At 37.7% G+C, this 23,474-nt stretch overlaps 1 protein-coding gene across 1 annotated transcript in view; it reads left to right on the top strand.

Annotated features, from left to right (window-relative positions):
* Positions 1-22,814, top strand: part of naa25 (N(alpha)-acetyltransferase 25, NatB auxiliary subunit) — a 31,542-nt gene extending 8,728 nt beyond the window's left edge. The window contains exons 6-24 of the mRNA XM_002940122.5: positions 298-405; positions 564-642; positions 925-1,036; positions 4,160-4,249; positions 4,627-4,796; positions 5,244-5,356; positions 5,970-6,177; positions 7,636-7,722; positions 8,808-8,988; positions 9,626-9,725; positions 10,078-10,229; positions 10,754-10,879; positions 15,443-15,686; positions 17,731-17,854; positions 19,349-19,414; positions 19,488-19,585; positions 19,670-19,777; positions 20,001-20,147; positions 21,358-22,814. Coding sequence (XP_002940168.2) covers positions 298-405; positions 564-642; positions 925-1,036; positions 4,160-4,249; positions 4,627-4,796; positions 5,244-5,356; positions 5,970-6,177; positions 7,636-7,722; positions 8,808-8,988; positions 9,626-9,725; positions 10,078-10,229; positions 10,754-10,879; positions 15,443-15,686; positions 17,731-17,854; positions 19,349-19,414; positions 19,488-19,585; positions 19,670-19,777; positions 20,001-20,147; positions 21,358-21,480 — 2,436 coding nt within the window. The 3' untranslated portion in view covers positions 21,481-22,814. The remainder of the gene's footprint in view (positions 1-297; positions 406-563; positions 643-924; positions 1,037-4,159; positions 4,250-4,626; positions 4,797-5,243; positions 5,357-5,969; positions 6,178-7,635; positions 7,723-8,807; positions 8,989-9,625; positions 9,726-10,077; positions 10,230-10,753; positions 10,880-15,442; positions 15,687-17,730; positions 17,855-19,348; positions 19,415-19,487; positions 19,586-19,669; positions 19,778-20,000; positions 20,148-21,357) is intronic.
* Positions 22,815-23,474: the final 660 nt, after the last annotated feature.

Below are 23,474 nucleotides of genomic sequence, written 5' to 3'. Positions count from 1 at the left end.
AATTTAAGATACTTACAAATGACTTGGATGCATTTATGATGTTATGTGATGCTGTACCAGGGTGCTATTCAATATATTGGATATTGTTTTGTTGCCTTTAAACTGTCATTTCCTGAGCTGCTGCTGTTAGGGGCCCATATCAATGAAGGGGCTCACACTAGAGTAATATTTATGCTAGAGTAAAATAACCATATTTTTTAATATTTAATGATCTAAGGTAGGCTTAAAGAATTGTTGCACCCAAAGCATGGCTTGAACACACAAACTTTCTGGCTTAGCGCCTTTATTTTTCTCCAGTCTATTTCAGCTCAAGACGAGAACCTTTCAAAAACGATGTTTTTGCCGTTGGCTGAAAGAATGGTAGAGAAAATGGTTAAAGAGGACAAGATTGAAGCAGAAGCTGAGGTAATAAGCTAAACTCGATAGAAACATTTATAGATATATAATTTGGTACTGCCTGCGAGCAGTGGGCAGAGTATGGTTTTCACCAGGGTCATTAGATTCACAGGTTTTCCTCTCTGCAGTAATATATATATATATATAATGTACTTTGTTGTTTTCAGGTGGAGCTATACTACATGATTCTAGAGCGCTTGGGGAAACATGAAGAAGCTTTAAAGGTGATCAGAGGCAAACTCGGAGGTGAGTTTCCTTGCTCTAATATAAAGCCAACAGAATTCCCATTCTCTTGTTTTCATTAAACTAATGAATATTGCATGCTTGTACAGAAGTATGAGGTCTTTATTTATCATCTGTACAATATTGCTGTTATGTGCCAACAATTGTATGTTTGTGTATATGTGAAATAAATAAGTGCCCTTGTTTGTCTGTTTGTATATACTTAACACAGTTATACACAGTTTTTAGAACTGGTTTGATACCCAGATCATTGATTTATCTATTGTTTCTTATTTTCCTCACCAGAAAAGTTAACAAGTGAGCTTCAAAGTCGTGAAAAAAAATGTATGGCCATGTACAAGAAGCTAAACAAGTGGCCAGAATGCAATGCTCTCTCCAAAAGGCTGCTACTGCAAAAGTGAGTGCACCCCCAACCCTTTAGTGGCTTGAGGCAAATGTTAGGGTCTGTGCCCTGGGCAAGGAGGAGTTTCTCAACAGACTGATAGATTGAATTCTGTAATAGTTTTCTGGTTGTTGGTGCTCATTTTCCCCAGCAAATATGCTGGAGAGCTGTGCAACAAAGTTAAATAAGGTGGACTAGTGCCAACATAAATTCTGTTGGCAATTAATAGGTTAAATCTGCATTCTCATACATGCATCTCTAGAAAAACAGTATTTTTTTCAAATGTGTTGGCACTACCAGCAGTCGCACATATTTCCTGAAGGTTTAATAAACAAAGAAGAGTAATGAAGTATAGCTGATAATATGCTCATAGTCTTCTCTGCAAGAGTTTAATGATCTCCCATAGGATCTTTACCATGTCCAAAAATAGGCAAGAGAACTGCAGTTTCTATTTTTGGACTTTTTCCTAAGATTGCTTAGCTTCTGCTCTCTTATATTCCCTAGTATATAGTAATATGGTGTCACTTTCTGATACTATCCAAAATGCTTGGATCCTGTGGTTTTCCGGATAAGGGATCTTGCTGTAATATGGATCACTGTACCTTAAGTCTACTAAAAAAAAAAAATTAAAATGAAATAAACCCAGTACAATTGTTTTTTTAATTAAAGTACTAAAACTACAAGGTACTGTTTTATTACAGATATATATATATATATATATATATATATATATATACACATAGTTACATAGGGTTGAAAAAAGACCAGTGTCCATCAAGTTCAACCCATCCAAGTAAACCCAGCACACCCAACCCACACCTACCAATCTATACACTTACATACATAAACTATAAATACAACCACTAGTACTAACTGTAGATATTAGTATCACAATAGCCTTGGATATTCTGATTGATCAAGAACTCATCCAGGCCCCTCTTAAAGGCATTAACAGAATCTGCCATTACCACATCACTAGGAAGGGCATTCCATAACCTCACTGCCCTCACCGTGAAAAACCACCTACGCTGCTTCAAATGGAAGCTCCTTTCCTCTAATCTAAAGGGGTGACCTCTGGTGCATTGATTGTTTTTATGGGAAAAAAGAACATCCCCCAACTGCCTATAATTCCCTCTAATGTACTTGTACAGAGTAATCATGTCCCCTCGCAAGCGCCTCTTTTCCAGAGAAAACAACCCCAACCTCGACAGTCTCACCTCATAGTTTAAATCTTCCATCCCCTTAACCAGTTTAGTTGCACGTCTTTGCACTTTCTCCAGCTCATTAATATCCTTCTTAAGGACTGGAGCCCAAAACTGCACTGCATACTCAAGGTGAGGCCTTACCAGGGACCTATAAAGGGGCAAAATTATGTTCTCATCCCTTGAGTCAATGCCCTTTTTTATACAAGACAGCACTTTATTTGCTTTAGTAGCCACAGAATGACACTGCCTGGCATTAGACAACTTGTTACCAACAAAAACCCCTAGATCCTTCTCCATTAAGGAAACCCCCAACACACTACCATTCAGTAGATAGTTTGCGTTTATATTATTTCTACCAAAGTGCATAACTTTGCACTTATCAACATTGAACCTCATTTTCCAGTTTGCTGCCCAGTTATCTAATTTTGTCAAATCGCTCTGCAAAGCAGCAGCATCCTGCATGGAACTTATAGTTTTGCACAATTTAGTGTCATCAGCAAAAATAGAAACAGTACTGTCTATGCCCACCTCCAGGTCATTAATAAACAAGTTAAAAAGCAAAGGCCCAAGGACTGACCCCTGCGGTACTCCACTAACCACACTGGTCCAATTAGAAAATGTTCCATTTACAACCACTCTTTGTACTCTATCCTTCAGCCAGTTCTCTATCCAAGTACAAATATTATGTTCTAGGCCAATATTCCTTAATTTGATCATTAACCTTCTGTGAGGTACTGTATCAAACGCTTTAGCAAAGTCCAAGTAGATGACATCAACTGCCATTCCAGCATCAAGGTTCCTGCTCACCTCCTCATAAAAGGCGACTAAATTAGTCTGGCAAGATCTGTTACGCATAAAACCATGCTGGCACAAACTAATAGTATTGTGAACTGCAATGTATTCAAGTACCCTATCCCTTATTACCCCTTCCAAAAGTTTTCCTACTACTGATGTCAGACTAACAGGCCTATAGTTTTCAGGCTGAGAACGGGATCCCTTTTTAAATAACGGCACCACATTAGCAATCCGCCAGTCTCTTGGCACCATGCCAGACCTCAATGAATCCTGAAAAATTATGTGAAGAGGTTTGGCAATCACAGCGCTCAGCTCATATAATACCCTGGGATGAATCCCATCCGGCCCTGGACCTTTGTTTACCTTTACATGTTCAAGTCTCTTTTGAATTTCCTCCCGAGTGACCCATGCGCCAGTAGCTATATATAATATATACATGTATAGTACCCGTTATCCAGAAAGTTCCGAATTACATAAAGACCATCTCCCATAGACTCCATTATAAGCAAATAGTTCTAATTTTTAAAAATGATTTCCTTTTTGTCTGTAATAATAAAACAGAACCTTGTACTTGATCCCATACTAACATAGATTGTCTTGGAGGCAAGGCAATCCTATTGGGTTTAAATGATTTTTTTAGTAGACTTAAGGTATTGAGATCCAGGTCCCGAGCATTCAGCTCTTACCTCGGGTGCAAGGTAAATGATTTAAATATCCAAAAAAAGACCAGCAACACAGAGTTATATTCCAAAGATTCCAAAAGATCAATCGTGTATTAAAAACGCATGAACAGCCATATATATATATATTTAAAAGACTCCAATAATATTTACAGAAAACTTAACTATGTAATTAATGTATACAGTGTTAGAAAGTTTTGTTGACGTACATTTCCTTTCATTTGAGTAGAGTTCCTTTTTTTCATTCATTTTTTGACAAATCTTTCAGTGTAACTCTTTGCCATTTAAATGAATGCATAGCAAAGAGCTAATCAAAATTGTAGAATCTGTGGTGCCAAAATTAGGGTCTTATGAAGGCTATGCACATTTTACATTTGGTGGTCTTTGAAGGATTAAATATAGCTTTATGTATAAATATTTACCAGATGTCTTAATGTGTTCTTTTTCTTTTGATGTAGCTCAGATGACTGGCAGTTCTATCTCTCCTACTTTGACTCAGTCTTTCACCTTATTGATGAAGCCTGGACTCCTCCGACCGAAGGGCAGATGTAAGTCACCCCATAGGGTACGGAACAATTGTACTCTAACAAACATGATTACTTATGGCTATATATGTCTGTGTAATCTAACAATAAAATATTAAATGCATTTTGGGGGTGGAGTTCTCCTCTTAAACATCATATGCCTCTGTTCACTTTTATTTATTTTTTGTACTTTGTGCTCCACTCAACTATATACCAATCAAAGCCAACTGCATTGCAGCCGGTATTAAGTTTCTCTGGATTAAAATGGGCTTTTTTAGGGCAGCACAGGTGATTGCTTGGTCTGCTTTAATACCTTTTGTTGTTTAAGTTCCATTTAAATTGCTTATTGGTAGCAGGTATTTTCCTTTCTTTATGACCAATGGTTTGTCATGCCCTTTCAGGTCACTGGAAGGAGATTTGGATCATTCCATAGTACAGGCAGTGAAATTTGTAGAAGATCAGATTGAAAATGAGTCCAACAGTCAACGCCAGCTTAGAGGCCCACATCTAGCCAAGCTGGAACTTATTCGCCGCTTGAGAAAGAGAGGCTGTAACGATGAATACAAACTGGGTAAAACAAAAGCTGCTTTTTGTGTGAAATGTTTTTTTGGGTCCATATTAAAGGCTGAATTTGTACATGCTTAATGTGTAAATCCAAATATAAATAGGTATGGAATTTAACAGCTGGATTAGTGGTGCTTTTTGAGGTTGCTGGGACCCAGAGCATCCTAGTTTGGCGTCAAAACTCTTTGCACCATCCCTTGAACTACTAAACAGAAGGGTCAGCTTTGGATAACACTAAAATAGTTTAAAAAGCTGGTTAAGCACTAGAGTATTATTTATTAGTGCTACAATACCACAATGTATACAATTTAGGGCTCTGCTTTTAATATCAATCTCAATAAATTGACAGATTTTATTTGGAGACAGGTGAAGAAGTTATAGATGCCTTTGTGGCACATGCATGATGCGCAGAGTTTGCCTGTATCTTGTGGTTAAGGTCATTTGTTTTTTGCAGGAGAACCAGAAGATTTAATGTACCAGTACTTCATTAAGTTTGGAGACAAGCCATGCTGCTTAACTGACCTTAAAGTCTTTGTGGACCTCCTTTCTGCCAGCCAGCACACTAGCGTAAGTATTATTTCCACTGATTTAGTGTTTACACTTCTCTATTCTTGAGCAATAGTATTTACAGTACACAAAGCAGCGATAATATATTTTATATAGGGTTGATATGCTGTGCTGCACATGGTTCACATTATGTCATACCCTAAAACCTCCCCCTCCAAAAAAAATTTTCTTAAATCCAATGCTATGGTTTGTATAGCGATGGCAGTATCACTTTAATATTAGCCCATACCTTATTTCACTCGTGGAACATTAATACATGTGTGAGACCTGAATTTTAAAAATGATTTGACTTTTAGGTAGTTTCGGTTTGGTATTTGGATTAATCTTTCACAAAGGATTCAGGGTTCAGCCGAATACCAAAATAGTGGATTTGGTGCATCCCTAATTTGAACAGAATAGAGAAATCTGTGTGATCATAAATGTTGCCGTTTTATCTGGGGTGAATTCTTCAACAATGTCAAATAAAATGGCATTGGCAAGAAATGTTCTGTACTCTTAACTAAAGGGCAAATAAGTGGAATTGAAGAAATTATATTTCTAAATCTGCTTTGTGCATATTATCTTGGCTGACATGGTGTCTTTAGCAATTACTGAATTCTAGTTTGTTTTACAGTTTATAAACAGATTACTGGGATCTTTACCTTTGAATCGTGCAGCAGAAAGTGAAATTGCTCTGCCGGAAGACACCAAGGCTCTGCAGAGACACCTATGTGTAGTTCAACTGATGCGGCTGCTTGGCATCTACCATAAAATGGACAAGCTAGAAAAGCAGGATGCTGTGCGAGAAATGACTGAAAGATACAGACACGGACTGCAGTTTGGTAAAGATCTTGTCCCTAAAAAGTAATGTGGTAACTGTTAAGAGGTTATGTACATTACAAAGGCAGTGTGCAATGTGTAAAAAAAAAAAAAAAAAGGGGGGGTGCAATGAGGCATTTTTTTGCACTTGCACACTGCCTTCTGGTGTTTTCAAATTGCCATAGATCACTGTGCCCCTAAAGAGCTGTGGCTACCCCTGCAAATACAATGCTGAGTTTCTTAACACTGTATTGGTACGGGGAGACGGGAAAGTGTCCTCTCTTTCACCCCCTTACTTGTGAGTCATTAAGATGGGAGCAGCAGGAAATGCAGTCCGCAACAGGGCACTGCCCTATGGCAGGTGGTAAAGACAGGGCTGGCCTGCACCTCCAGACACACCACTCTGCAATTTGCATCAGATGTTTAATCCAGTGCTCTGATCTGAGTGCAGCATACCCTTATGGCTCTAGCTCTCGTGGGGGAAGTTAATTAACCCTTTAGATTGTAAACTGAAATAACCTTGGCCCTCCTTGTCTCCTGTGTTGGTCGGTATTTATTTGTAATGTGTCTATTGTACAGCACTGAGGAATATGTTGATCATTGTATGCTTCCCTTTAGATCAGTGCTGTCCAACCTTTTCCATGTAGGGGGCAGTTTTTTCTCGTATAGTATGCTTGAGAGCCATAATAATAATAATGCCATAATAATGACATACAGTGACATCAGTGATGCCTTTATACACACTAGGGGCCATGAAAATCCTTTGGGGGGCAACATCCAGCATGCATCCCCCCCCCCATAGTACAACATTGGTACAGTAGTGCAGAAATCTAGTCTTCCATGCTTAGTAACGTTCTCTGAAGATGAAAAGTCAGTTCTCATTTTGAAATTCAGGCAAGAGTTTCCATGCCTTCTTAAAGGAACAGTAACACAAAAAAATGAAAGTGTATAAAAGTAAATAAAATATATGAAAATATGCTGTTGCCCTGCACTGGTAAAAGTTGTGTGTTTACTTCAGAAAGTCTACTATAATTTATATAAATAAGCTGCTGTGTAGCCATTGGGGCAGCCATTCAAAGGAGAAAAGGCACAGGCACATGGCAGATAACAGATAAAACACTATTGTATTCTACAGAACTTATCTGTTATCTGCTATGTAACCTGTGCCTTTTCTCCTTTTTCCCAGCTTGAATGGCTGCCCCCATGGCTACACAGCAGCTTATTATATAAATTATAGTAGTGTTACTGTAGCAAACACACCAGTTTTACCAGTGCAGGGCAACAGTGCATTATATTTTTATTACTTTAAAGCGCTTTCATTTTTTGGTGTTACTGTTCCTTTAAAAAGTTCATAGCTGTTTTGTTGTTTGTGCTGTGCAATATTATTGTAGCACCCAGGAGAGACTTTTAGTAAGAGATTAAAAACTCAAAACAAACAAAAAAAAAAATATAGACTTAAACATGACTTTTAATTCTTATAGGAAAATCCTGTTTAAAAACAGAGCTTCAGTTCTCAGACTACTACTGTCTCTTGGGAGCACATATGCTTCTGGATCTATGGAGTAATGGTAAGTCTGTATATTAAACATGTACATTTTTTTTGAGAGCATTAAGCTGATGCCAGACGTGGCGTAGGGCTGATATTTTCGGCAAGCGGAAAAACGCTTGGCGAAAATACAGCCCTACGCCTGCTACTTGTACTTGCACCCGAGCGTATCTCATTCATTCGAGTGCAGGCACAAGTAGCAGGCGTAGGGCTGTATATTCGCCAAGCGTTTTTCTGCTTGCCGAAAATATCAGCCCTACGCCACGTCTGGCATCAGCCTTAATTGGAGAAAGCAGGTGTTCTTGGTAACCTGAACTGTTTATTTTCAACCTTTATTTTATTTATTTTTAAGTTTAATACAGTGATCCCAAACCAGTGGCTCAGGGGCAACATGTTGCTCACCAACCCCTTGGATGTTACTCTCAGTGCCCCAAACCAGGTAGTTATTTTTGAATTCCTGACTTGGTGGCAAGTTTTGGTTGAATAAAAACAAGATTTACTTCCAAATAAAGCCTGTAAGCTGATAGTGTGCATAGAGGCTACCTAATAGCCAATCTTTGCCCTTATTTGGCACCTCCATGAACTTTTATGATACTTGTGTTGCTCTCCAAGTCTTTTCATGAGAGAGATAAAGGCCCCAACATCAAAAAGAAGCTCGTGTAGAGATTTTGTGCTTCTCAAACCTGACATAGGGTTAAAATGAAATCTATTTCTAGGCTCTTTTAGTGCACTGGATTTGGGTTAAGTGGTTGTCCCAGTGCTTCTGTATAGTAGTTTTAATGCTCAATAATTGGCATTAGCAGATCTAACTTTGCTGTTATTGTCCGATCTGTTGTTCAAATTGAATGTAGGTTGACAGTATTTTTAAGGGAAACGATGAAGTCAGAAATAGTCATTTTTTTAATGAATTTTACATTGGACAAATATGTTTTTGTGGTCCATTAGCAGTATTCTGTCATTTCATTTCAGGAGAACCCCAAAACCACTGTTTAGAAGTGCCCTGAAAGTAGTTTCATATCTGTATTGTTTAGCTATACATAAATATATTAATTTTGTTGCCATTAAGTTGCTGCTGCATATTTAAGTTATTGACACTATGCTGTTTAGGTGAGGAGTGGGCAGTGTGGCATTGCTTGACCCTATTAGAAGAAGGGCTAAATAACAGTCCATCTAATGCCCAGTTTAAACTACTACTTATCCGTATCTACTGCTCACTTGGAGCTTTTGAACCCGCTATGGACCTATATTCCAGTCTCGATGCTAAACACATTCAGCACGACACAATTGGGTGAGTTGCTTGTCTGCATTTTTTTAAACTAATGTATTTAGTTTAGTTTAATTATGTTATTTTTGGCTTAACTCTTTGGCTTATGTTGTCATTTGGGTCATAGGAAACTCCACTGTTGTGCAAACTCACATCTGCCTTTGCACAGTTTAAATATTTCCGTAAAAAACATGTAACATCTGGAGCCAGAACAAGCTGTCAGGGCATTAAACCATTTATAAGGCTTAAAACAACTTATGAATGTAGTATGGGATCCCTTATCCGGAAACCCGTTATCCAGAAAGCTCCGAATTACAGAATGCCCATCTCCCATAGACTCCATTTTAATCAAATAATTCAGAATTTTAAAACTGATTTCCTTTTTCTCTGTAGTAATAAAACAGTACCTTGTAATTGGTCCCAACTAAGATATAAATAATCCTTATTGGATGAAAAACAATCCCATAGGGTTTAATTAATGTTTTATTGATTCTTTAGTAGACTTAAGGTATGGAGATCCAAATTATGGAAAGACTCCCATATCTGGAATACCCTTGGTCCGGAGCATTCTGGATAAACGGGTCCTATACCTGTATAAAACTAGGTGTGACTATGTGCTGTATGATATAATCACCAATAATTGTATTGAATTCTTTTGCAGTTACCTACTGACCCGTTTTGCAGGACCTCTGGGACAGTATACATCTGCATCCCAAGCCTGCAATGCTGCTCTTAGATTTTTCCACTCCAACCAGAAAGATGTGAGTAATTGTAATATTTATACCTTATTCATGTTATTTCCTATACTAGGGGACAACTTTCTGAGGCAATAATGTTCAACAAAAATGCTTGTTCTAATGTGTGCTGCTAAAACACTGCTCATGATTGGGGGAGGGTGATGGTCAATGAGGAGTGCACATTGTGGGGCTTGTGGATATATATGGCATAGGCAGTGATATACCTGCTCAAGGTACTAATTTAACTTTTCAGTTAAGTATATGACTATAATGGTTGCTCTTCTGTTAAAACATTGATAATTGTAACGGTCAACCATTAAAACATTAAACTTTTAACAATACTTTTTTGTTTCGCTATTTTTTGTGTGACATACAGACCTCAGAATATATTATACAAGCTTACAAGTATGGTGCCTTCGAGAAAATCCCAGAATTTATTGCTTTTCGAAACAGGCTGAACAATTCTCTACATTTTGCACAAGTTCGCACAGAACGCATGCTGTTGGACCTTTTACTTGAAGCTGATGTGTAAGTCAATTTTATACAGTGAATAATGTGCCCCCTATTTTAAAATATAAGGATATTATAAGTCACCGAGGACTTCCACGACCTTATAGACACTCTGAAGTGACTTCTAATATCCTAATATATTACAACAGGGGGTACCTTAATATAATAAACAAGTTTTGGTGAGTCATATGACAGAATTACATCATTAAGCATCGATTACAACTGTTGACATAACCAAGCCCTATTTATATAAGTGCTGACTAGAACAAACTGTCCTTTCTTCTCCTGAACTGCCAGTATAGTACTGTGCTCAGGATAGGAAACATTGTGGGTCAGCCTACAGCTTTCTATGTGAGGCATATTTTAAATTGGGAAATATTTTTCATTATGCATAAAGTGCTTAGTGAACAACCTGGGTTTATTCAAAGGCCACATTGTGTCCCTTTTAATGGGTTGCCATAACACTCCTTACACTGGTACCCATGGGTTAAATGGACAAACTATCTGTCCTACTATCTCTCCTGATTTTTGGTCTCTTTCAGTTCCAGTAGTTTAGAAGAAAGTATAAAATCCATGAGTTTGAGCCCAGAGGAGGATGACATTCCATGGAAGGACCTACGGGATAACCGGGACCTAACAGCGCTCTTTAACTGGGATCCAAAGGACAGGTATAATGACATTGTTCTTCTCCTTAGTCCAGTTTAATATCAAGAGCGTAGAATTGAACAGTATCTGTGGAAACAAAAAGGTCTTTAAGATCCGAGGCCTGCTCACTATTAAGTATAGGAAAAGGCATAGCATTTCTGTTCAGTTTGACACTGCTTTGGATAGTGGACAAAATGTTCCCTTTATTTGCAAATGTGCACCACAAAGCCAAGGGCTATTCACTTAATTATAATCCCAGCTATAGTGTAGGTAGGTGATTCAATACCTAATGGCTACCTCTATAACAGGGTGACCGTATACTCATAGATCATCCAAAATACTGTGTTTACAGATAATCTTTTTATGTTTTTAGGGAACTTTTTTTTACAAAACTAAAATACCCATAGTCAATATACTCTGATAATCCACATCCTATCTTGCCTTTGTCATCAAGGAAGGGAAGTGATGTACCGTATTTATGTAGTATTAGCATACCTTGACTTTATTAATCTGTTAATTGTTAATATAGATATAGTAGTAAAGGCTGTTTTTTTGTCCGGTAATTCTTACAACTCTATGATATATGGCACATATTATCCAGAATATGGTTGGTTTGTTTGTTTGTTTTTTTACTCCAGGTAAGTGATATTTCTGTAATATGGAGCACTATGCCTTATGGTTAGTGAAAGCATAGTGTCAGTAGCATTTTTTTGTTTTATCATATCTTAGTTTCACATCAAGTAAGACATACATTTGCCAACATAAGTGCTAAATTGCACCAGTGCAGTTATCCAATCAAATCTTTGCTTTCATATTCTAACTTCTACGAGACTGTTAGAGGCTAATGAGTTGCTATTGACAGTTGCCTGTTCAGTTTGTTAATAAATGAGTCCTAAAAAGAGAGAGAACAAGTTGTCAGAAATAAGGCAATGTTGACTTGCTAGTTTAAGTGGAACATTTTGTGAAGTGTAATTTCAGGACTTAATCTTAAATAGATCCCACACTATTGTTGTTGTTATTTATTCTTTATATAGTGCCATGATACTATTTTGCACAAAATTGCAGAAAAATATCACATGCAATTAATTGCGTGTATTCCGGCTGATATCCTTAAATATTCCAACCTGTAATATTGCATCCAAATCAATTGCTTCTTTGTACATGCATGAGATACAGCAATTTCCCTTCCGCTTTTTAGATTATTTTGTCACAGGTAACTTCTAAAACAATTAGTTGAAGTTCTAAGCACCAGCAAAGATTTTGGAACCCATATTCCCCCTAGGTTGCACTTGTTGCATTTTACTAATAGTATGTCTCTGCCTTTTAAACTGCATTTATAAATATTGGTCTGAAAAGGAGATCTCATTGCAACATATTTTTGGGTTAAAATGTGAATGTGATCCTTTACCGTTTGTTCTGTATTTATTGAGTTGAAGCTGTCCTACTGCCAAAGAAAAAAAAAAGCTAATGGAACAGTGCTCATAGTGACCCAGTCATAAAATTAGTGGCATTTTGGCAAAAATCAACCCCTGGAAATTCAGCCTTGTTTATATTCAGGATTCTTTAAAGGAACAGTAACACCAAAAAATGAAAGTGTATAAAAGTAATTACAATATAATGTACTGTTGCCCTGCACTGGTACAACTGTAGTGTTTGCCTCAGAAAGACTACTATAGTTTATATAAATAAGCTGCTGTGTAGCCATGGGGGCAGCCATTCAAGCTGGAAAAAAGGAGAAAAGGCACAGGTTACTTAGCAGATAACAGATAAATCCCCATTATATGGGGCTTATCTACTAGTTATCTGCTATGTAACCTGTGCCTTTTCTCCTTTTTTCCAGCTTGAATGGCTGCCCCCTTGCTACACAGCAGCTTATTTATATTGTAGCTTTTCTGTAGCAAAAAAACAATTTTTTTGCAGAGCAACAGCACATTATATTTTAATTACTTTAAAACACTTCAATTTTTTGATGTTACTGTTCCTTTAAGGTGTCTTCTCATTTTCCACATCATTTAGGATTTTTATAACAAAACGATAATATTACTCAAGCCCATCATATCCAGCATATATTTATTAAAAGGATACTGTCATGATTTTTATGGTGTATTTTTTTATTTTTAAATTACACTTTTTACATAGCAAATAATTCACTCTACCATTTAAAATTCTATTCTTGAACCAATAAATGTATTTTTTTAACTGTAATATTCTGCAGGAGAAGCTCTAATAACTGATGTGTTTTGAAAAAAACATGTTTTCCCTTGAAAGTATCTCTTCAATTTTAAAGAGATACTGACACCAGAAATGATACCTTTTTATCTCTATCATACCTTTTGTCTTTGCAAACTAATTATTATTTTGCCTTAAAAGTATTTACCCTATGCTTTTACAATATCTATCTGATCCCCCATGTTCCTCTATGAGGAGGCTGCCATATTTGTGCAATTGACAGTTTGAGAAGGGACAGTCAGGTTGGCAAAACAGTCAGGCTTAGGAACTTCAAGTAACAATTACACTTACAAAAGCAGCTCTATCAGTGAAAAATTATCAACATGACCTATAGGGAACTTTTAACGTAAGTTAATATTTTTTTACAGTCGGTATCACTTTAAATATTCCCTAAACATATACAGTGGAGGAAATAATTATTTGACCCCTCACTGATTTTGTAAGTTTGTCCAATGACAAAGAAATGAAAAGTCTCAGAACAGTATCATTTCAATGGTAGGTTTATTTTAACAGTGGCAGATAGCACATCAAAAGGAAAATCGAAAAAATAACTTTAAATAAAAGATAGCAACTGATTTGCATTTCATTGAGTGAAATAAGTTTTTGAACCCTCTAACAAAAAAAGACTTAATACTTAGTGGAAAAACCCTTGTTTGCAAGCACAGAGGTCAAACATTTCTTGTAATTGATGACCAAGTTTGCGCACATTTTAGGAGGAATGTTGGTCCACTCCTCTTTGCAGATCATCTCTAAATCCCTAAGGTTTCGAGGCTGTCTCTGTGCAACTCTGAGCTTGAGCTCCCTCCATAGGTTTTCTATTGGATTAAGGTCCGGAGACTGACTAGGCCACTCCATGACCTTAATGTGCTTCTTCTTGAGCCACTCCTTTGTTGCCTTTGCTGTATGTTTTGGGTCATTGTCGTGCTGGAACACCCATCCACGACCCATTTTCAGTTTCCTGGCAGAGGGAAGGAGGTTGTCGTTCAGGATTTCACGATACATGGCTCCGTCCATTTTCCCGTTAATGCGAATAAGTTGTCCTGTGCCCTTAGCAGAAAAACACCCCCAAAGCAAAATGTTTCCACCCCCATGCTTGACGGTGGGGACGGTGTTTTGGGGGTCATAGGCAGCATTTTTCTTCCTCCAAACACAGCGAGTTGAGTTAATGCCAAAGAGCTCAATTTTTGGTCTCATCAGACCACAGCACCTTCTCCCAGTCACTCACAGAATCATTCAGGTGTTCATTGGCAAACTTCAGACGGGCCTGCACATGTGCCTTCTTGAGCAGGGGGACCTTGCGAGCCCTGCAGGATTTTAATCCATTGCGGTGTAATGTGTTTCCAATGGTTTTCTTGGTGACTGTGGTCCCTGCTAATTTGAGGTCATTAACTAACTCCTCCCGTGTAGTTCTAGGATGCTTTTTCACCTTTCTCAGAATCATTGACACCCCACGAGGTGAGATCTTGCGTGGAGCCCCAGAGCGAGGTCGATTGATGGTCATTTTGTGCTCCTTCCATTTTCGAACAATCGCACCAACAGTTGTCACCTTCTCTCCCAGCTTCTTGCTAATGGTTTTGTAGCCCATTCCAGCCTTGTGCAGGTCTACAATTTTGTTTCTGACATCCTTGGACAGCTCTTTGGTCTTTCCCATGTTGGAGAGTTTGGAGTCTGCTTGATTGATTGATTCTGTGGACAGGTGTCTTTTATACAGGTGACTAGTTAAGACAGGTGTCCTTAATGAGGTTGACTAATTGAGTAGAAGTGTCTAACCACTCTGTGGGAGCCAGAACTCTTAATGGTTGGTAGGGGTTCAAAAACTTATTTCACTCAATGAAATACAAATCAGTTGCTATCTTTTATTTAAAGTTATTTTTTCGATTTTCCTTTTGATGTGCTATCTGCCACTGTTAAAATAAACCTACCATTGAAATGATACTGTTCTGAGGCTTTTCATTTCTTTGTCATTGGACAAACTTACAAAATCAGTGAGGGGTCAAATAATTATTTCCTCCACTGTACATATATAGAACACATTACAACCAGTAGATGGCTTCCTATCCTAAATGTATCCTTACGCAGTCACAACTGTGTATATGTGCTCCAATCCAAAATTATATTATAAAATATATTTTTTATGCTAAACTAGTTTATTGCTACTAATCTCAGTCATGGCATTCAGATAAGCAGTGTAGGCATGTCATATTGTGTGCTACATACTCTTCATAGGCCAAGTTCTGAACGGCTTTTTTGGCCAAAAACAAAGCTGTTTCAAGCTCGGTCATCATTGCTCAAATAGCTGAATGTTTGCAGAGGCTGCACAAGCACTAATATGCCCATTTGGATTTTCATTCTTTCAGAGATATTTCAGAAGACCACAGAAAGCTGTCCCTGGAGGAGGAAAGTATCTGGCTGCGTATCCGATCACTCACTTTAAGGTTGGTTAGTGGTCTGACAGCTCTTAGCCATACACCTGAGCCCAAGAACTCTCAGAAGGGTGCAGAAAACGGAGTCTCATCAAAGATTGACATTGTGCGAGCATTGTTACAGCAGTTTGAAGCAACAGTGGATGCTGGCAAGACTTTTAATGAGAGACAGATAAAGGTAGGAGTACTGCAGAAAAGTATCAGTTATATTGTTTTTACCTGTTTAGTGAATCGATAGTAATTGATGAGTGTGTAAGGTTTTAAATTGATTCTAACACGTTTGGAGTAGTTCATAAAATGTGATACTAAAGAAAATGTGTGTATCCAAAATAAAAAGATGCTTTCTTCTCATCCAGCGTGGGTACTGTGACCGCTTCTCACTTAACCATAAAAAAACAGCTAATTTTAACACTCGCCAGGCTGGTTGGGAACGGGCCATTTTTCCATGCAGCCAGTTTGATTTCCAAATGGATCATTATTTGTTCATTTCTATTTGGTTATGCTGTGGGTAAATAATATTAAAATTAAAGGGGTTGTTCACCTGAAGATTAACTTTTAATATGATGTAAAAAGCAATATTCTAAGGCAATTTGAAATTCGTCTTTATTTTTGTATAGTTTTTTTTTATTAGCTTTTTGTTTAATTCCCCAGTTTGGCATTTCTAAACCTGTCTGGTTGCTAGGGTCTAAATTACCTTAGCAACCAGGCAGTATTTCAAATGAGAGACTGGAATATGAATAGGAGAGGGCCTGAAAGCTGGAAAGAGTCAGAACTGAAAGGCAAATAATTATAAAAAAAAAATGAAGACCAGTAGAAAAGTTGCTAAGAATTTGCTGTTCTATAACATACTAAATCTTAAAGATGAACTACCCCTTTAATCCTTTAATATGATGTAGTATCTACATGTAACTGAATATAAATTTATAGATCTATTATATATGCCTCCCATAATAGTGCACAGGATATTTAAGGTCTTTACCAGTCTATGTTGCTGCTTTCAAAATAGTATTCTTATCTAGCAAGGGGACAGGCATAGTGTACTGCAGGGATCCCCAACCTTTTAAACCCGTGAGCCACATTTAAATGGAAAAAGTGTTGGGGAGCAACACGAGCATGAAAAAAGTTCCTGGGGGTGCAAATAAGAGCTATAATTGGCTCCTTAATAGCCCCTATGTGGACTGGCAGCCTACAGAAGGTTCTGTTTGGCATTATACTTGGTTTTTATACAACCAAAACTTGCCTCCAAATCAAGAATTCAAAAATAAGCACCTGCTTTGAGGCCACTGGGAGCAACATCCAAGGGGTTGGGGAGCAACATGTTGCTCACGAGCCACTGGTTGGGGAACACTGGTGTACTGTGTTGGTTTTCTATTGTCTATGCTGGGTTTGCTAATTGGGTATATACTGTGCACATTTTAACGTGTATAAGTATGAGGTCTGGTGCTATGCCTGAGGTGGGGGTATTTCCTTGGCATACATAGTTTTATTTAACGCTCCTTTTCGAGGCTCGTAGTATTACAATATACATACACACACGCACACTAATCCACACACATTATACACACAGATTTAAACATTTAAAGAAAGGTCAAAACAGATGTCCAGTAAATGTTTACCTTTTCTCGAACTATTTTTCTCTACTTAAGTCCCTAAAGCAGATAATTAAAATTGTCACATATGGCATGTTGTAAATCATTTAAGGAGAAACAGTACACTCTAATTATCACAAAGCATGCTGTTTAAGCCATACTTAGTTATTTATGATGACTCTTGCCTTTAGAAAAATTGTACATTTTTTCCATTCTCATATTCTAGAAGGAGAACTAAAGCCTAAAAACATATAGCTAGAAATGCTGTATTATATATGCTCAGTATACTCGGGTCAAAGCTTTGACATGTCTAAAACTGTAATGAGCCAGGGCTTTAGGGTCATCACAGGACCTCACCATGTTGGATTCTGTTAGGAGTGTCCCCCACTGCACATGCTTTGTGGGGCTCATTTAACATGGCACTAATTTGAACCTGGGCAGGAACCCATAGCAACAAATCTGCAGGTTAAGTTTTGAGTCTTGAGATTTCTATGTATAATACAGAGTCCTGCATCCTTAGTGTTCATTACACTACATCATACACTGTTGCTCCTTTGTAAAATAGATGGTTTCACTAGCACTTTTCTTAAGCACAGTCTAATTTCCTGTAATGTTCATCCGTTTCCCCCTTAGTATCCTTTTCTTGGACCCCCAGCAACACGGCTTAGCAAATTTCTGAGTAGTGGAGCCTGTCAGTGCCAAAAAGAGGCTCTTCTACTGCTGAATGATATTTATGATCTGGATATGAGTGGAATAGGTAAGGATGAACTTTTTTTTGTTTCATGGCTTAATTCATATTTCAGCATGATTTGTATGGAAAGGAGCTTTTAACTATGCACAAGAGCTGACACCGTCGGCACCAAACTACATAGTTACATAGTAACTTGCTATTTGGCTTCCTAGTCCGTAAAATAAGCTTATGCCACTTTTTGTTTTTGCGTTCAAAGCAATAGCCATCCTGTCAGCCCATGTCCGATTCCATATAATTGACAAATATACTCACTGTGAAAGGCTGAAGGCTATGTAATAATGAAGGGAATGCTGCAAAACCAGTTAAAAGGGTTGTTTTTCTTATTTTTACATATTACATGTTAAATGAGATACAGTTACAGAAAGATAAAGGAGAAGGGGAAAAAGTGAGGTAGATGTTCAAATTCTAGCTTTCCACAGTAAAAGATATGTCTAATCAGACATTCTGTACTTCTGACCATGTACTCCATATGGCATCAAATCATTTGTCTTGGAAAGGGAGTCATTAACCAGTATTTCTCAGAATTGTACATCAGTGGGGTCAAGGGATTTTCAGTACATTAAAATGGCCATTTTATCATAGTAAAGCAGTACTAGTAGCACATCCTGGAGTATGACTGAGGTTGTAAGGCCCCTGTTAAGCCTAGCAAACAGACCTTCAGGGAGCAAATACTTGGGAGAACCTGCTTCTTCTCTAAGAATCACAGAACTGAGCCCCAGAACCTCTGATTTATAAGACAGGACCAAAAAGAGTTGTTCCACTTTTACCTTTTTATTCCTTATCTTTTTATTCAGACCCTCTCCTATTCATAATCCAGTCCCTTATTTAAACCACTGGATCCTAGCAACCAGATAGCTGCTGAAATTCCATACTGGAGAACTGCTACACAAAAAGCTAAATAGTTAAACTGCAAAACCAATTGCCAATTGTCTCGGAATATCAATATCTACGTCATTACAAACCCTTGAAGCACAATAGCTAGCAGTATTTGCTTTCAACAGCTCAAGGATTGATTACTTTTTAAAACCTCCAAACTGAGGGATGTACAATGGGGATGTTTCTCGTGAACACCCCCTTCCCTTAATTGTCTATAAATATTTGCAACAAAGGTAGGAGCCTCTGGGATTTCTGGCATTACCTGGCTGATCCATGGGATAGTTGACACCATTATGAGTAGCTCTGATTCTGTAATGGATAGATTACTTCAAACTTAATGAATCTCTACTAGCTGACCAATTAATGTAACATTAACAGAAACATTTTTTGGCTGCAGGGGTCTGTTGACCCCCTTATGAAAGCTGGAAAGAGGCAGAAGAGGTAGGCAAATAATTCAAAAACTAATTAAAACCAATTGAAAAGTTGAAAGAATTGACCATTCTTTAACATACTAAAAGTTGACTTAAATGTCAACTACACCTTTAATTAAGTTTTCCTTTATTTTCACGCAGTTACAGTCCTACTGTAAAGCTGACGGATCTTTTTTTTTTTTTTCTTTTTCAGATGATACATGTGAAATCCAAGCAAAAATAGGAAGAAAATTAAAGTCTTCACTAGAAGATTTACAAGGTAAGTGCCATGCTTGGCAGCCTTATGGAACGCTTGCTGGCACAGTGCTCCTAACATTCTCCTTTCTCTGCAGATCTGTTGCACCACTGCAAAGGGAACCTCATGGACATCCAGGGAGGGAACTGCAGAACCTCCCCCCATATTATAGAGAACTTGGTTTTCTTTGTTGAGGTCAGTTCTTGACTTATTGCCTTTTTTTTAATCATTCATTTTTACTCACAAAACTCACTAAATGGTGTTTTTATGTTTACCCAGACAATATCGCTTTTTTTATGGGTATCAAGTTATTTTGTTGGTGTCCTGCGGCCGTTTAAGTCAAATCTCCAAAAAAAGAAAAAGAAGAAAAAAGACAGTTGTGCTACAGTAAGTACAGTGGGATTGAAAAGCTGGCTGGGGAATTCTGTTGTGTCATGCACATTATTTTGAACCATTATGTTGTAGGGAAAATAGTAAATTAAAATAATCTGGCCTGCAAACACATGGCAAACTGGATTGTCTCCCAGCACTATACTGAATTATAATCTTTTAGCTCTCTGCAGTTTTGTACGTTGATATCCTATTTCTAACTATGCCTTTTATACCTCAGCCTCCGGTATTCACTGGTTTCCTGGATTATATAACTGGGCTGCAAACATTGCTATCAAATATGTCTGATCATATAGGGGGGCTGGAAATTTCCCTGACTGCACTGAAACTTGAAGATCTTTCATTGGACAATATCACATTTTCAGAGGTAATGAAATCCAAGCAGTTATAATGGGATGGTTCTAATACAGGCTAAGCTTATTCTGATCATGCAGCTTGTGTTAGATTTGAGTTCTTTTAAAAGAGTTTAGCACTGCAGCTATTATTTGACGTGAGCAGATTATGCAGATGGGTACCAGTCTTGGCTAGTGTAATAATAAACCAGCAAACAGACAGACCAGCCAGGGAACAGAGAAAAACAGTACAGCAGATGAGGAAAAAACAAATTGAGCATAGAGATGGAGAAAATGGTACAATGTGAATAAGGTAACATTATTAAGAGGTTTACCATATAGACAACCACATGCTGGTGTTGAGATTGGTAAAGTTTGGTTGATTTAACAGCTTTAAGTGCTATACTGTGGAAACATTATTATTTATATAGTGCCGACATATTCCACAGCACTGTATATTATACATCATTCACATCACTCTCTACACCTCAGTTGAGTACCTTCTCATATTCTTGGCTATGGTCAGAAGCCAGTTAACCTGCCAGTATGAGTCTGGGAAGAAACCCCACATAGACACAGGAAGAACATACAAGCTACTTGAAGGTAGTGCCTTGGCTTAATGGAACCTAGAGCTGCTATTGCACCACCACACTGCCCATTATAAGCTGCTGTACAGTCAGCCCACATTAATAAGCATTACTTTTTATTGAGTTGAGTAGTGATTGCCCAACACACCTTCTGGGCACTGTCTGCACTGGAATACCACTTATTTATTATCACATATACTGCAAAGGAACACAAAATAAGAGAAACCTGTGAGCAGCTTTGTTTGATAACACCAGGTGTAGCTAACAACTTGAATGGATTATTTGCTTCTGTGTTGTAGAAACTATAATAGTAATAATAAAGAAATGAAACCTATTCCTGTACATTTACACAGAAACTGAGCATGAGCAGGGGTATGCTAATGTGCCAGGTGCAGACAGTGCAAGAAGTAGTGCCTGCTGGTGTTGGGCAAATTCTTTGGGCAAAGTGCTTTGTGTATGTTTTTTGCACCTTGGCCAACTGGGTAACTGACACACTGGATGTTTTCAGGAAATTAACCAAAAGTAATTGTGCTATACTTGTCCTGCAATTGTCACCTGGGTGGACTGACATCTTTCTAGGCGCCAGGGGCTTCAGGCAATTGCTATGTTTTGGTAGATCACTAACCATTTACCCTGAATTTTCTTTTTCCTTCCACAGGATGAAAAGAAGTTTACAAAACTGGCAGTAGACAAGGTTCACAGCAGCTACCTGCACTCACTGCAAGAGATGGGGGATCTGCTAAGAAAGAGACTCGAAACGTTCAAAAAATTTAAAATCTAGAATGTGACCCAGCTTCATACAATGGTCATTATCACGATGAGCTCCTGGCCGCCATCTTAACCTTAATCCAGAACTTCCTCAGAAATGCATGAAGGACTTATACCATCAATTTTTTTTCTATTTTAGGTTTTGAGAATGAATTATTTACAGCTACTTTAAATTATTGTACATAAACAAGAAGCAGGACCCACACTTTGGGTTTTACCACTTTTTATACATTAATCATAAACCTGTTGGCAGCAGCAAATGGATTTCCATAGCCATTTGATCTACACGGGAACTTGAAAACTTTGTAGCTGCAGCAATAGATATCCGCTTTATCATGAGGGGGCGGCTAGTTCAGAGTCACCACTACAGTTCCTTTTCATTACCAGCAACGTACAATTGCTCCTTTTTTTTTATCACATCCTTTTAATCCTGTGATCGTTCTGCTTTGAAAATAGCTTTTTTTTCTTCTTTGCTTTGTTTTAACTGCCCTGAACTGTTTCAGAGCCTGAATCATGAAATTGAATTTAGCTGCTGTGTTGGTTTCCAAATGTGCAGTTACCAATAGAAATCCTTTCCAGCTGGAATAACACACATGACACGGACTGCAGGCTTTGGGAATAAAATACATAGTGGATTTCGCTCAAGGCAAACATTGTCGCACATGAAAGTCTTGGATTTAGAAGTTGCCTCCTATAATTTAAACTAAAATATTCAGCTTTGCCTGAAGCCACTTTGTCTTGTTGCCCGCATTCAAGTGAACAGGGACAGGGCTTTTTTTGACATTTAGCAAGAGTCCTGGTGTCTCATAAATTAATATCTTTGGTCCTTGTGCTGTCGCTTCTAGGAGGAAGCTCTTCTCTGCAGTTTTTCTGATCTAAATAGGCAGAATGATGCTTTTATGTGCTGCAGGGTCACAGTTTTTGCTCCACTTTGTAAGCTTGGTTATGCAAATCAAATCTCGTTGGACTGTTGTATTGCCCAATGTGCAATATAAACCAGCAAAAAATAACCTCTACACCAATAATGTCTAACCTTTTGCACTCCAACTGGTGCTGAACTGTCTTTCCCAAAAGTCCTCAAAATCTGTTAAGGATGCTTGGAGGGTTGTAGTTAAACAACAGCTGGAAGGCCAGGGGCTGGACATTACCCAATTTAGACCTAGGGCTATTTCAGAATAAAAATCCCACATCTGCTTGAGCATCGCAAAAATCTGTATTTAAAGTTTCGGAGATTCTGACAATCGAAACATTGTCATATCCTATGAACACATTTTGTTAGTGATGCTAGGTGGTTGACAAGAGTATTTTTAAAATAAATCTCTACATAATAAAATGATCTTTCATGTATGCTGCTTTGTCTGCCACTTCTTGTGCTGCTAGATGCCTCGCACAGTCGTGCTGTGACAGTACCGCTTGTGGCAAGCAAATTTAGAAATAACCAAATAATAAAATGGGTGTAGTCAACCAGTTACAACCAATTACGTCTTTTCTGTAGAATATTATAGAAAAATGTAGCTAATTTCAATATATAATACACAAGCGCTATGAATAGCCTGTAAATTATATCCTTATAAATGGTGCTGGAAGTGATTTTGTCAGTTATAACTGATATAATTTCTGACTCACTGAAACTTGTGTATTATAATAATAATGTACACCCTGTTGTAAAATATGAGGATATTAGAAGTCACCTTGGAGTTCTAAGCACTTTGCCTTTGGCCTCATACCTTTATATGGTCATGGAACTCCTCAGTCACTTATAATATCCTTATATCTTACAATAGGTGGTACATTATTCATCATATGTTGTTAAAAAAACATAATTGTTGCATATTTTTATCTGTGCCTGTAGAACATTGAAAAACATATTCAAAAAGGGTTGTATGGTCTTAGTCTAGTAATTATAAACTTTAAGTCTGATGTTATTTGATGGTTTGTTAAGAGATCACATTTAAGGTTTATGTATTGGACACAGCCATTCAGTAAGGTTTGTTCAAACAAATGTAC

The sequence above is a fragment of the Xenopus tropicalis genome, chromosome 1, assembly GCF_000004195.4.
Source record: "Xenopus tropicalis strain Nigerian chromosome 1, UCB_Xtro_10.0, whole genome shotgun sequence".
In the NCBI taxonomy this organism is placed as follows: domain Eukaryota; kingdom Metazoa; phylum Chordata; class Amphibia; order Anura; family Pipidae; genus Xenopus; species Xenopus tropicalis.
Note: the sequence above shows the minus strand (reverse complement) of the source record. Positions and strands in the feature narration are given on the sequence as shown.